At 33.4% G+C, this 16,320-nt stretch overlaps 1 protein-coding gene across 2 annotated transcripts in view; it reads right to left on the reverse strand.

Annotated features, from left to right (window-relative positions):
• Positions 1–16,320, reverse strand: part of LOC132116886 (WD repeat-containing protein 7) — a 119,162-nt gene that overhangs the window by 66,229 nt on the left and 36,613 nt on the right. For both annotated transcript variants that reach the window (XM_059525753.1, XM_059525752.1), the window contains exons 15-17: positions 11,685–11,918; positions 10,136–10,632; positions 5,386–5,471 (exon numbers count right to left, since the gene is read on the reverse strand). In XM_059525753.1, coding sequence (XP_059381736.1) covers positions 5,386–5,471; positions 10,136–10,632; positions 11,685–11,918 — 817 coding nt within the window. The remainder of the gene's footprint in view (positions 1–5,385; positions 5,472–10,135; positions 10,633–11,684; positions 11,919–16,320) is intronic.

Here is a 16,320-nt window from a genome sequence, read left to right on the forward strand (position 1 = left end):
AAAGAAAGAAAGAAAGAAAGAAAGGCCTCCAGCAGTGTTATTAAAGGAAAATGAACTGAATACATTGGTACAGAAGTCACATGAACACAAGAAATCCACAGAAATTTAAATCTAAGCACCATCAGAAACACACAGTTATTGTGGTTATTAGTGTGAGTATAATAACAACATAAGAAAAATATCTAATTTTAAAATCCTTATTATTTTCCATGGTAAACCAGCAAAATATGACTGGGTACTTGACACATAAAATTCCATACAAATATATAAATATATATCCATCTATGCATATAAATTATATAAATGTATGAAAATAAATAATATATATTATATACAGTATATACATATAGAGAGAGAAATAATAAATAATATAGAATAAATATTATTATTGATAACAATACCAAATAATATTAACATTAATGTTTAAGGCTGTTTTTTATATATAACCTTTTTGTCTTCACTAGCTCATAATAAATATTCCTGCAGACATGAATTTCTAGAAAGTCAAAAATATCAAAGCATTCAAAATAATTATTAAAAAGCTGCTTAAATAAATTTTAGGTGTCAATTTCCCAAAAGTTATTTCATGCAAAAAATCAGTTATTATACTGTAGAATCACCGGACATTAAAATAAACTGTTATTATAGTTGTTTACCAGGGTATTATTTATGACTACCGTAGTAAATATTTTATAAAATAAGTGCTGAAACTCGGAAACAAAATCTGAATGACATGAAGGTTTAAAAGAATCGTTTCGATGTAACTTTTTAAACTAGTGATGCTATTGCATGTGTTTGTGGGAAATCTAAACAAAAACAAAAAATTATCTGATGGTATTTCCATACAAGCCATTTCACTGCACCTGAAAAAGTATTAATTATTCAAAAATAAGATTGCAATATTCTCCCTGACTGTATCCAGCAGAAATGAGAAGAAACTGAAAATAAAATGACAAGGCAGCTCTCGAAAGATGCTCATTCTCCAGTCTTGAAACACACGTTTATTAATATTTATGATCTCTTGACTGCTGAAGAGCTACAGCTGTGACTGAGTGAGCAAGAACTACAAATCCCATGAGCACTTGAGAGAGAGAGAGAGAGAGAGAGAGAGGGAGAGAGAGAAAGAGAGAGAGAAATGGCAGAGCGAAGCCATGCATGCAGACAGAGACACAGTGAGCCGCGTCACACTCCTGCATGGAGAGAAGATCACAAACAAACATGTTTCTATAGCTCCACACGTTTAGCAGCGATCAATCAGTGTATATACAGTATTTGGCCGTCGTGATATTGCTGACATTGTTCAATATATTTACATACTATAGAACTAGTTAATTATAGACCAATCTCGAATCTCCCTTTTCTGTCCAAGATACTAGAAAAGGTGGTATCCTCACAATTATATTCCTTCTTAGAGAAAAATGGTATATATGAGGATTTCCAGTCAGGATTTAGACCGTATCATAGTTCTGAGACTGCTCTCCTTAGAGTTACAAATGATCTGCTCTTATCATCTGATCGTGGGTGTATCTCTCTATTAGTTTTATTGGATCTTAGTGCTGCGTTCGACACAATTGACCACAACATTCTTTTGCATAGACTTAAAAACTTTGTTGGCATTAATGGAAGTGCATTAGCATGGTTTAAATCGTACTTGTATGACCGCCATCAGTTCGTAGCAGTGAATGAAGATCATATCGATCACAAGTGCAGTATGGAGTACCTCAAGGCTCAGTACTAGGGCCGCTACTCTTCACGCTTTATATGTTACCCTTGGGAGATATCATCAGGAAACATGGTGTTAGCTTTCACTGTTATGCTGATGATATTCAGCTCTATATATATATATATATATCAGTGAAACACACCAATTTGAAAAACTAATGGAATGCATAGGACATCTGGACATCACTGAATTCAATGATGAACTGCCTTTACCTGTTATTTTGCATTATTGACACACTGTTTTCCTAATGAATGTTGTTCAGTTACTTTGACACAGTGTATTTTGTTTAAAGCGCTATATAAATAAAGGTGACTTGACATACATCACACACACAAAAGTATTATTTCTAAACCTGAACAACTTGTTTAGATTATTACTTATTTATTTTAATATGATAGCAATATGATACACTTTTAACATTTTGTATTGCTGATGTCGATATACCAGTGATTAAAAAAAAAAAGGTCCAGCAGCTCATATTCGAAAAAGTAAGTGTTTTTTGGTATATTTGTAGCAGCCAAAAATTATTTGAACTATGCATTTTTTTATTAATATATGTGTCCCTGGAGTACAAAAGCAGTCTAAAGTCTCTGGGGTATATTTGTAGCAATAGCCAAAAATACATTGTATGGCTCAAAATGATTGATTTTTCTTTAATGCCAAAAATCATTAGGATATTAGGTAAAGATCATATTTTGATATTTTGTAAATTTCCTACTGTAAATATATCAAAACTTAATTTTTGATTAGTAATATGCATTGCTAAGAATTCATTTGGACAATTTTAAAGGCCATTTTCTCAAAATGTAGATTTTTTTTGCACCCTCAGATTCCAGATTTTTTAAATAGTTGTATCTCGGCCAAATATTGTCCCATCATAACTAAAGCTTGTTTATTCAGGTTTTTTTAGATGATGTATAAATCTCAACTGGTTTTGTGCTACAGGCCAGGATCACATATAATGAATCTAAAAGGAATCTGTTCTTCGTTCACATTAATGTACACAGCAAATGTACAAACTATGAGTTAATTCAATTCAGGGTTTCTTAGGTTTTCTAAACTTAAATTGAAGTCTTTTTGAGACTTTTTTTTAAGACCAATTAAAGAAAAATTAAAAAATAAATGGAAGGAGGCATGAAGAAATTGATCAAAATTAAGTGAGTTTATGATTAAAACAAGAACAAATATCTGTCAGTGAGGTCAGAAAAATCTACTTAATTCAAATTTGATAAATGTTTAAGCATAAATACTTAGAAAACAAGACTTCATCTGTTTATTTTGCATTTCAAATAGATGTATTTTTATTTATGGATGTTTAGATATTCGTTCTGGAAAACAACTTCAAATACCAAGGAAGATTTTCATTTAATGCCACGATTTTCGGCTCGGATTTAAGATCTTTTAAAAGGCATTAACTTGTGATTGAAGACTTTTTAGGATCTTTAAAGATCCACAGAGACCCTCTAATTGTGCATCGTAAAAGCATGCACGTTCAAATTAAAATGCATAAAAAAGCATCTTCTGTAAATAGCAAAAACACTGTAAAACAAACATTTATTTATTTATTTATTTTTGGGCTAATTAATGATACCATTAATTTGTGTCACAATTAACAGCTATTTAGATATCAGTATTAGCAAAGAAAACTCATGCTGGTTGAACGTAAAGGTTTGCTACATGCTATTTCAGTTTTTTTTTTTTTTAATCTGCTAAAAACTTTATTTAGTCTGGAGTAAAATAGTATATACACTTGGACTAAGAGCCATTAAACTCCAATTTTTCTTTTTTTTACTTTTGGCCATAAAAAAAGTGCATTTTAAAACATTTCGGAAATTTTTCACCTTGGCAAAATGTATTTTTATTTATTAATACTAGTTAATCTTTTTTTCTCTCAAATTTGAACAATTCTTTCATTTAACAGCTGAATATACTTGGCAATGACTGTTCAGCCAAATAATAGTTCCTCTGATAAATAAAATAAAATAAAATAAAATAAGTATTTTTTTAAATCATATAATAAAATAATTATTTAACTTAAAAAAAAAAAAAATTAAAAACAAGACAATTAAAATAAAATGAACGGTTTCTCTGTTGACCAAAATAATCGACAGGCCTTTTCAAGACTCTCAGACAGAAACTTGTTCCTTCCTCCCCACAGCTCTGTAACACACGGTCAAATCTCCTAAAAACGCCAGCGTTTGTTTCTCTAAATCCCTGCTTCCTCCGGCACACGCTCGGCTTTTATCTTGGCACATGATTTAAAGAACGACTCCATTAAAAAACACTTAATAACACTAGCTAAGCACAGTTTCACAAACCCGTTCGGATCAATAAGAGGAAACGAGAGGAGGGAGAAAATGCTACACACGGTGAATAACTTTCATTATGTGTACAAACCTAAAGAGAAGTGTTAGATCAATAATCTCAGCACATCTCAGAGGACTCGCTCTCTCAGAACGGCGAGAGAATTCATCGGACAGGCGCGTGTCAGGACGCCGGACACAGCTCGCTGCGGTTTTAGCATGAGAAAGAAACGCTGCAGGCCCCTCTGGTCAAAGAGAAGCACGACAGAAGCCACTTCCCCTCTGAATGAGCCGGACAGGCGTGTGGCGTGTGCAGCTCTACACAAACCATTCTTCACAGTCCTCCTCTATTGTGCATGAACAATAGCTGCTCCGCACGGGGGACAAATTAGGGCACGTGTTGAGGAAGAGCGAGTGTGTGTAACAGGCTTTAGACAGACACCGTGCACTAAACAGGACAATTTCTGTGCTAGAACTTCTCTAACAAGGCTGAATGCACAAAAAAAACAAGACAAAAAAAAATGAAGGTTTGCTAAGACAAGCATTTTCACCTGCTGGACGATGAAACAAATCCCACACACTTGCATTGAAGAAAGGACCAGACTCATTATATAGAGACCAGATCATCTTTCAATGCAAGATGGGAAGAAATCATAAAAAAAAAAAAAAAAAAAGTTTCATTATTAACTTTTTTTATTATTATTTTTTTTTCTACTAAATGTAAAAAAAATTTGTAATTCTTGCATTCAACACTCTGAGTCAACATGGAAATGGCTGTTTGGCCGAATTAGAGTTCGATAAGATAAAATGAAAAAAAAAAAATAAAAAATAAAATCAAAATAATACAAAATAAAATCAAATAAAACAAAACCCTCATAAGCCAGCCATATAGGAGCTCTTTTTCAGTTTAACATTTACTAATACACTTTGAAATGTATCTACCTTTGTTAAATCTGTTTTCATTCATTTATAAAAATCTTGTTAATCTAAAAAAATATATATATATATTAGCCACCTTGGTTAAATCTGGCACATTTTACACTGATTCTATGTATTATTAATGTGCACTGTTCCTGATTGAAGAAAAAGAAAGAAAGAAAGAAAGAATTGTATCAAGTACTGTACCTTTCATGCACTATAGACATGAAAAATGAACACCAAAAGTAATAAATTCTGTAAATTCATATATTGCTCATTGTTAGTTCATGTTAGTTAATGCATTAACCAATAAGACCTTGTTGTAAACATTTGAAAAGGACCTTTTTTGTTTCGTCTGCTCCTGAGCGAGTCTGAGGAGAGCAGAGGCAGGTCTGTGAGGTCTTCCTGTGGCAGAGGCGAGTGCTCGCTCTTTGTACTGACCTTGTTTGATCTGTGCTTGCAGGGCCGGGCTGGAGGCCTGCGGGGTGCTTCTTCTCGGGGTCTCAGGGGTTCCTGGTCTTGGGGGCCTGAAACACAAAAGGCCAAATGAAATATTTAACACACATCCACAGCACAGAATTTAACATCACACCGGTGCGAGAGTGTGTGTGTATTTATACAGGTCTGTGAGTGTGTGTATAAACCCCTGAATACATTCATGTCAACATGTGAGAGACACAGAGAATTATCATTTTTGTAAATAGTTTTGTTAGTCTTACAAGGAAAATCCAGTTGGCAAGAATGAAATATTTCTGTATTGTGTTACTTGAATGCTGCAGTTTCAAGTGAATCAAGAAGTCATTTTCTTCTTAAATATATTGGTTCCAAAAATAAAATAAAATAAAATAAAATAAAATAAAATAAAATAAAATAAAATAAAATAAAATAAAATAAAATAAAATAAAATAAAATAAAATAAAATAAAATAAAATAAAATAAAATAAAATAAAATAAAATATTTGTCATCCATGAAACTTTTTAATCTCAACATTTACTAATACATTTTTTTAAATTATCCTCCTTGGCTGTATCTGGTGAAAAATTACATTGATTTTATGTATTAGTCAGAAATAACTAACATCCTATTAACACGAACAAGCTAGAACAATGTTACACAAACACATTTTTTGAAGGATGCTAAATATTGTCTAAATAATGTACAACTCAACACCAAACATAGCTATTAGACTAAAAAAATAAAAGTTAAAATATAAAACTTAAAACTTTACTTCAGCAAGCTGGCAAGGAAACATTTCTAATTGTTTTTGGTATATCTTGATGTACTAAAATAACTAAAAAAATTAAGAAATGGAGAAAAAAAAAAAAACACAAAATAGAAAATAGAAATTTTACTTAACCCTGACGCCAAAATACCCAAAAATAATTTTGGGAGATTTTTCTTATTATTATTAATATTGCACACACTTAAGGCAAATGCTTTGGATTTTTTTACTCCATATTAACTACTGGAATCAAAAAATTATAATAATAATAATTAATAAAAAATAAAAAATTACATTAAATTACATGAAAAAATAAATAATAAAATAAAAATAAGTAATTTATAACAAAAAAAGTCCAAAATACATATTCAAATTAAGGTGATAGAGCTTGCATTGATACATTAATGTCATACGTACAAAATTAAAATTGTAATACATTTTAATTAAATATTAAATCCAATAAAATACATAAATATTAAGATTTGTAATGACAAAAAAAAGAAATATATTTTTAAGCATTAATGTATAGTAAGCTTGTCATCTCTGTGTGTGTCTTGATTCAGTGTTCGTGTCTAATGCTCTCTCAGGTTTCCTGTGACACATTCACTCTAACGAGAGCCCGAGCTCGTTAAAGCTTCCAGTTTTTAAAAGCACATTTTGAGAGAAAAGATATGAAATAAATGACTTCTGAGCGAGTTTAAGAAGCTGTCGGTGAGAAGTTTGAAACGTTTCACAGACTATTGGTGTCAAAAGGCGTCTGATAGAAAGTCGGTGTGTTTTATTGGGTGTTAAATCTTCTGAACACGTTGTAAAAGACAGTAAAACTGCAGTTTGGTGGAAACCGTCCACTACATCCACAAGTAGATTTTATTTCAACTCCAACATTTTCATCCTGCGTTTTCACTTTCCACTGTGTAACTTTGCCCTCTAAAGAGTTCAGAAACTGAATCTAAAGAACGGCCATTAATCTGAAATTGCCTCATAAAAATCAGGGGCAAATTTTGCTCAGAGTAACAAATAGTTATACAAAATAGTTTAAATAGTTGTACAAAATATCAACATTTGAAATGAAGCTAGTGCTGTCAAACGATTAATCGTAATTTGTACCATCAAGATTCTTTGCATTATGACAATTTTCATAATAATTAAGCATGTTTCTCTAGAATTCACATTATCTTATGCAAAATAAATCTCATTCTTTTAATATGGTAATGTGAAAACAACTATAATTATTATAATTTTTTAAATTATTGAGAATTATTTAAATTATATGTGGAAAAAGGAGTTATTTTATATTTTTTAATTTCAACTTATCAAATTTATTTTTTACAGGGTGCTACAAAGAGAAACATAATTTTCTAAAATAAAATAAGCAACATATAACATAAAATAAGCATAATTTTAATAGTTTAAACTAGGGCTGTCAAACGATTAAATGCATCCAAAATAAAAGTTTTTGTTTGCCTAACATATGTGTGTGTACTGTGTATATTTATTATGTACATATATTTAACACATTTTTTTGAAATATATAAGCATGTGTGTGTATTTATATCAATATTTTTCAAAAATATAAATATATACATATAAATATTTTCAAAATACAAACTGTATGAGCGAGTATTTATATATATACATAAATATACACAGTACACACACATATTTATAAATGATTATTAAATGTATTACAATTTTTTTTATCAAATATTATAAAATAATTGTTTGTATATATATATTTTTTTTTTTCCGCAATAATAATGAAAATCCAATTTTTATATAACAAAAAAATAACAAAAAACGACATGTAGTATAATTATGCACATTTCTATAAATAATAAGTATATCATGATATACAGAATATCCCAAATTATTTCTAAAGCGATTGTGACCACATATAAAAAAAACCTCACCACTAAATCGAATGTGAAAATACGATAACTACAGTATGAATCTACCTCAAACTTTTATGCGCTCTCATTATTATATTGACTCCTGAAAGTTATTTCAAGGTAAAAGTGACTCTGAAAGAAATCGGCGGCGCTGCCCTTCAATCCAAACATGATCCACAAACACATCGACGGGCCGTATTGACGAGTTTCACGTCAGTTCACCTGCAGAGCACATCTCTCACCTGCAGACAACGAGCGATCAGCAAACACGAGCCGGAGCTCGATACCCTCCAGTCGCCTCCACCCCGTATAATGACCAGAACAACAGCACCCGTCCCCTGGGTACGAGCCGCCGGCTCCAGATGAGACGCTTCACGCTCGGAGACTTTCTATCTCACTGTCCGCTCACACCTGAACCTCCATCCCACCCCGGGGAGCCCAGGAACATTAAAGCCCCCAGATACCCAAAAGAAAACACAGGTAAACAATAGAAACAGCGGGTTGAGCTTCTCTTGCTGATTCTCTGTCCACTGCTTCAAGGTTGTTTACTTTCTCTGTACAGTTTTTATTTGCCGTGATGTGTCTGTGTGCATGAGACATCTGAGAGACTACAGCGCTCCGTTCTTTTGTCTGATTTAGAGCCCTGCATGGGCCTCAAATTTGCCGTGTCCGACAGCTTATCAAAATTACTGGCCCGAGCCGGCTTTTTTTCCCCCCTTCTTCCAAAAAATCTTACAGCCTGTTTCAGCTATCAAAAAATATTCAGTTTTGTATGTATATACCGTTTTTGTATATACTAAAAGAGTTCAAGCATATAACAATGTTTAAACGTTAAACCTAGATAAATGTGCGCTATATCCAATAGTTTGCATGGGGAGTGGAAGCTATGAGCGATTTGGCATGGAGGCGCCAGCTTGATCGTGATTTTTGTTCACTCACAATATCAACAAAACGTTGTGCTTTTATAAAATAAAGAAAACAAACATTATGCGCCTTTTGTCGTCTGGTTTTCAATGAGCTGCTGTTCATTACAGAACATTTATAGTTAATAATAGTCTACACTAGTGTCATACCTTTAGTCATTCTGAATTTGAATTACCTTGACTTTGAATTTTTTTAAAGCATTTTTCTTGCATTATTTTGGTAAGAAAAGTTCGTACAATTTGTTGTAGTTCATGCATCTTTTCTGCGAAAATATTTAACAAGGGACTTGTTTAACATTTACATCATGTTTACAACTTCATGTGGTGCACTGGGAATATAATTTTCTTCAACTAGGTTAATAAAAAAGAGTTACTTTAATCATGTAGCAGTTACATTTTCAGGTTGATTAGTTAAAAATCGTATATAATTTTTTTTTTTGCCATTTCACCCAGCCCTAATGTGACCCAGGACCGCAAATCCAGTCATACGGGTCAATGTTTTTTGAAATTGAGATTTATACATCATCTGAAAGCTGAATGAATAAGCTTTCCATTAATGTATGAATTGATGTAATTTGAGGGTATGTTAGGATCGGACAATATTTGGACACAACTATTTGAAAAATCTGGAATCTGAGGGTGCAAAAGAAATCTAAATATTGAGAAAATCTCCTTTGAAGTTGTCCAAATGAAGTTTTTAGCCATGCATACGAGACCCTGGAGCACACAAGCAGTCGTAAGTAGCACAGGTATATTTGTAGCAATAGCCAACAATACATTGTATGGGTCAGAATTATAGATTTTTATTTTATGCCAAAAATCATTAAAATATTAAGTAGAGATGGTCCATTGTTCTATCTCGTAATTTCCTACCATTAATATAACAATATTTTTGATTAGTAATATGCATTCCTAAGAATGACATTTGGACAAGGTGATTTTTTTCAGTATTTAGATTTTTTTGCAACCTCAGATTCCAGATTTTCAAAATAGTTGTCTCTCGGCCAAATACAAACCATGCATTAATGAAAAACTTCTTTATTCGGCTTTCAAGTGATGCATAAATCTCAATTCCAAAAAGATTTACCCTTATGATTGCTTTTGTGCTCCAGGGTCACATATATGTGATTATGCTCGTATGTGAGTGTGTTTTCACCTGGCCGGCGCTTTCTTCATGTGCTCCCCGATGAAGGTGGCGTTGGTCATGCCCATCAGTGTGTTGGCCAGCGAGATGACGGAGAGCAGGTGCTGTGTGGTCACGGCTCTGGAGACGCCATACGTGCCTTTGCCCACGATCTCAGAGACGGAGAGCTTGCGGCCCTCGGCGCATCCTTCGGCCAGCTGCCGGAGCAGCGAGTCTTTGAAGGTGGGCAGCATGAGCGACATGTGTCCTCCGCGGGAGATCAGGCCGAAGGAGACGGGCGTGTGCGGGCGGAGCATGCCCAGCCGGGTCAGACACACCTCGTCCAGCTCTCCGTTCAGACCCCAGGCGTGCAGGCAGGACATGAAGAGTTTGGCCGTGTCCATGGTCAGATTGTACTCCAGCAGACTCAGAGACTTGGACTTCTCCTCGCGCCGCCGCTGCTCCTCCTCCTCATCCTCGTCTTCATCCAGCAGGTGCTCCTTGATGTTTTCTTTAATGGTCTCCTTCACCTGAGATGACATAAGATAAACAACAGCATCTTAAATGATTGCTTTCTTCCTGTATTTTTTTTTTTTAAGGTTTTTTATAAAACATAAGTTTTAGAAGTAAATACAATCAAATTAAAGAAGTGCTGACAAACGATTAACCACGATTAAATTGCATTCAAAATAAACGTTTTTTTTTACATTATATGTGTGTGTTTGTGTTCTGTGTATATTTATTATAAATATATAATACACACACACACACACATTTTGAAAATATGAACATATGTATATATATATATATATATATATATATATATATATATATATATATATATATATATATATATATATTCATAAAATGTATACAATATATAAATTATATTTATATAAACATAATAAATATACATAGTACACACACATATATTATGTAAAAAAAAACTTTTTTGTTTTGGATTTGGATTAAGCACTAAATAAAAGTAAATAGAAATGAACATACAAATAATATAATTAAATACAATATTTAATAATATCATTTTTAAATGTATTATTTTTTATCTTTTTTTTTTTGACAAAAAAAAAACATGTTCAAGTTTATATACATAAGTACATAAATAGTTTGTCTTCGTTATGATGCCATATACAATTTTGAGTGTTTAATTTTTTTATTTTTGATGAAAGCTGTGTAAGTGCAGTTGATTAATTGTCATGCTATACGTGCAAACAGACAACAGTGTTTCTTTTGTAAAGATGTGAAAGATGTAACTGTAAAGTGACTGTAATGAAGTAATCACAATAGCCTTTTTTACTCAATTACTTAATATTGAATCTTTTGTTCAGTAAATTTAACTTCTGCTTTAAAAGCATTTTTTTTGTTTTTAGATTGTAATGTTATAATGTAATGCCATTTTAACTCTTTTTGCACATAATAAATGCATGCATGGTTAGATTCACTTTATCTATTTCATCCAAATACAAAATACAGAGACACATACCGCAAATCAGGCCTGAAACTATCAAAACACACGTGTGTCGCGGCTGGCCCTTTAGTGTGTGTACAAACCCTTGAGTCTGACCTGTTTGAAGATCTTATTGGCGAGGAAAGACCCGCCTTTGTCGGCTCCGCCCGGTGCTTTCTGCAGCGTCTCCGGCGAGACGAGGGTGGGATTGGGCCGCTGCGCCTCCTCCGTCAGTAACTGGATGATCACGGCCTCCACGTCGAAGAACAGCACGTGCATGTCAGGATCCGTCACATTGGTCTTCATGGCCTGCACCACCAGAGAGTTGTGCGAGTATTTGGGAAGGTTTCCCTGCAGCGAGACACAAAGAGAGACGTTTATTACAGGAGAACTAGAAAGGACACCTTGCTTTTGTGTGCTGCTGCTGCTGCTGATTCAAAGCACACTGTCTTTACTTTAGAAACGACAAGAAAAATGTGTGTGAAACTGTTCTGTGAACAACAGAGAGGTTTGGGTCAATGATTTTGCTCCGCCGGCGCTCCGGATGATGAAAAGAAAGCTGCAGTGAGAGCGGATGAGAGGGATTTCTCAACCAAACAGCCTTTTCCTTAAAAGCTAAACTTGCTCCTTAAAAGCCAAAAGGCTATGAAACCACCGTAAGACTGATGAAACATTTTCTTCTTTATAAGAGGAGAACTGATGCATCATTCAAAATGTGTATAAGATAAAGAAGGTTTTGCATTAATAATGACTCAAACTGAAGCAGCAAATAATTAAATAGAAATAAGATGAAAATAAATAAATGTAAAAATAAATACAATTTTAAATACACGTGTTAAAACAAATAATAAAAAAAGAAAATAAATAAAATAATCATGCTAATTAATTTATATTATTCTAAAAACATTTAGAATTTAATATTATTATTATTAATATCATCATTATTATTTAATATTAATCGATGACATGAATAAAACACAGAAATAACTAAATTAAAATTGATTAAAATAAATAACATTTTTAATAAATTGTGAATAAAAAAACAAAAAAAAATACATGAATTAAAATAACTAATAAATAATTGTAAAAAGTCAAATAAGCAATAAAAAAAAATGGGGGAAAAAACCATGATTATTTATGATTATTTTCTTTTATTCTAAAAACACAACAGGCTAATTTTCAGATCAATAACTGAGATTAAAATTAAACAATTAAAATTTATTAAAATAAATAAATAAACAGGAATGATTGAAAGAAATTAACACATCAAAATATATGATAAAATATTAAGAAATTAATTAAAAGAAATCAAAGCACTGAAATACATAAAAAAGATAAATAAAAACAAAATAAATACATTTTTTAAATGCATTAAAATAAATATATAAGCAAACAATAAACCAACTAGTCAATCAATCAGCAACACAATCCTGATGGTCTTTATTCCCTCTAATAACAGACTCCAAACTCTGTTTGATTTGTGCGGTGAAACACGAGCCGGACGCGTTCTTGAGCTTGTTCTGGAGATTCAAGCCGTTCTTCTCATCAGAGCTAATAACACGGCTCATTATAACGGCAGTAATCAGCGAGTCGTCTTCAAACACATCCGTCAAAAGTTGCTCAGTGCACGGGATAATCAGTTTATTCCCTGATCTGTGTAATAATCTCTAATGCTCATTAAGCCCTGCAGCATTCATTTCATCTCATCTGCTTCCAGTCGGCCCGTATTAAATAGCGAGCTTGCTAATTGTTATTCAATGTTAATTCGATGAACAAAGCACCTGCGATCCATTAGAAACATCAGGGAGGATGTTTACGAGCGGCCGCTGTCAGACAAACTTCTGCTGAAACGTGATGCTGTACAGCTTAAAGCAGAAATATGCATTATAAAGCATTTCAGAAATGAGCCGTAAGAGGCTGTGCATTGAAAGAAGTAGACTATGGTTACAAACTGCAGTCTGCAGAAGTGAAGTGCTTCTGCGTTTGTCTCGCTGTGATCCTGACTGTAACGACGACTCCTTCGGTCTTTGTCTTTCTGTTCAATGGCTCTGACGGGGGTCCGAGGGCATCGATCAGACAGAAACACAGACTCACTCCTCTTTTATTTTCCCTCACGTTTCTGGGAAACCAACATGAAACGCAACTATTGCATTCTGGTTTTAATGCAGATTGTATAAAAAAAAAAAAAAATTTTTTTTAAATGTGATGCAGATGAAATTAAATAAAATGATTAGAGTATTCCTGAACTACATGAATAAAATGCATTTTTAGAATATGTGGATCTTAGTAGCAATTTCACATTTACTTTATTAAAAAAAAAAAATAATAATAATAATAATAATAATAATATTTATTTTCCTTCACGTTTCTAGGAAACCAACAAAAAGTGCAACTGTTTCAATCTGGCTTCAATGCAGACTGTGAAAGCAGAAACATATGTGAGATACAGATGAAATAAAATCAGAACAATTCAGAAATAAATTAATAAATATCTAAATTCAAATAAAACAAAATAAGAAAAAAATTCTGGGTCTAAGTAGCACTTGTATTTTATATAAAATTTAACAAAACAAAACAAAAAGAAAATAAAAGGAAAATTCTGGGTCTCAGTAGCAATTTCACTTGTATTTTACATTTTATATTAAATTAAATGAAGTTAAATATAAAATAAAACAAAATCATATTAAAAATATTTAAACAGAAATAAAAAATAAACAATAAAATAAGAAAATCTAGTAAGGCAATAAAATAAAATACATAATATAAATAAACACAATAAATTTCACATGTATTTTATATTACATACATTTTTTATTAAATTAATAAAATACAATGAAAATAAAAAATAATAAAAAACTAAAATATAATAAAATGTGGGATTGCTGTGCTGAAGCATACACTATCTGAATGAAGACCTGTCTCTCTCTCTCTCTCTCTCTCGCTCTCCAACTCTCCCACTCTCTCTCTCCCTCTGTCTCTCTCTCCAACTCTCCCACTCTCTCTCTCTGTCTCTCTCCCACTCTCTCTCTCTCTCTCTCCCTCTGTCTCTCTCTCCAACTCTCCCACTCTCTCTCTCTGTCTCTCTCCCACTCTCTCTCTCTCTCTCAATTCAATTCAATTCAATTCAATTCAATTTCAATTCAAATGAGCTTTATTGGCATGACTGTGAAACAGCACAATGTTGCCAAAGCAATAAACAGTGAACAAGTTATACAGATATATAGATATGTAGATAAAAAAAAATAATAATAAAATAAATAAATAAATAATAATAATAGTAAAAAAAAAAAAAAAAACCTATTCATGTCCATATTGTACATATATAATCACATAACACACAAAATAAATAAATAAATAAATAAATAAACAAAAAAAGTGAATACAGGGTAAATATTTACAGAGAGCATTGCTTAAGTACAGGAGTTTAGTTTTTGTCCCTCATGATGTGACAGGAGGACACATACTGCGCTGCGAGCTGGACACACTTCTCTTTCTCTCCCAAAATATAACTGAGTTTGTCAATGTCGCTTGCTTGCCTGAATTCTGGCACAATTTGAGCTATTTGGGTAAAGTAGTTGTCTCTAATGTGTTCATATTTGCTGCAGTGTGTGAGGAAGTGCAGCTCGTCCTCTACGAGTCTCTCTGTGCAGTGAGGACACAGTCGGAGCTCTCTCTCTCTTCAGCTGTGTTTGTGTCGGCCCGTCTCCACACACACACACACACACACACACACACACTCTCTCCAGCTGTGTTTGTGTCGGCCCGTCTCCACACACAGACGGTGATCACTCAGACGATACTTCGTCAGGAGCTTTCTCTTACTATAGTCTTTAATTTTGATCAAGTAAGGTGCCAATTGATAGCCAGTCTTTAATCTATAGAAGTATTTTAATTTGTTAATTTGTTCTACTTTGACCTGCCAATCATAGATGTATTCTTCCTGGGTTAGTTGTACAATTTCTTTAACTTTTGCGTGTCTTAATTGAATGGTTGAGCTGAGTTGGTGTTTTTCCACTAAATAGTGCGTGGGGTCACTCTCTGGGTGTCCTGTCCTGTACATAAGAGCGCAGTGATGGTAATCATCTGTCCGTGTGTCTGATAGATGGAACCAGAACTTGGCTGTTCTCTTCTGGATCTCTGCTAGAAGAGGGAATCTGCCCAGTTCTGCCCTGCAGCCGAGACTAGGGGCGTTTCTGTGAAGTCCCAGGATGTTCTTGCAGAACTCCAGGTGGAACATTTCAGTGAGTCTTTTATCCCACGATGTGTAGTTTAATTTAAATTTGGGGCCCCAGATCTCACAACCGTATAGAAGAATGGGTTTGATGATGCTGTCGAAGATTTTTAGCCATAATTTAATAGGTGGGTTGAATTTGAACAAAGATTTTCTAATAGTGTAATAAGCCCTGCGTGCCTTATCAGTCAGATGTTTTATTGCCAGGTCAAACTGACCTCTCTCTGTCTCTCTCTCTGTCTCTCTCTGTCTCTCTCTCTCTGTCTCTCTCTCTCTCTCTCTCCGTCTCTCTCTCTCTCTCCGTCTCTCTCTCTCTCCCTCTGTCTCTCTCTCCAACTCTCCCACTCTCTCTCTCTGTCTCTCTCTCTCTCTCTCTCTCTCTCTCTCTCTCCGTCTCTCTCTCTCTCTCTCTCTCCCTCTCTCTCTCTCTCCAACTCTCCCACTCTCTCTCTCTCTCTCTCTCTCTCTCTCTCTCTCCCTCTGTCTCTCTCTCCAACTCTCCCACTCTCTCTCTCTCTCTCT

Source organism: Carassius carassius, chromosome 36, assembly GCF_963082965.1.
Source record: "Carassius carassius chromosome 36, fCarCar2.1, whole genome shotgun sequence".
NCBI lineage: Eukaryota > Metazoa > Chordata > Actinopteri > Cypriniformes > Cyprinidae > Carassius > Carassius carassius.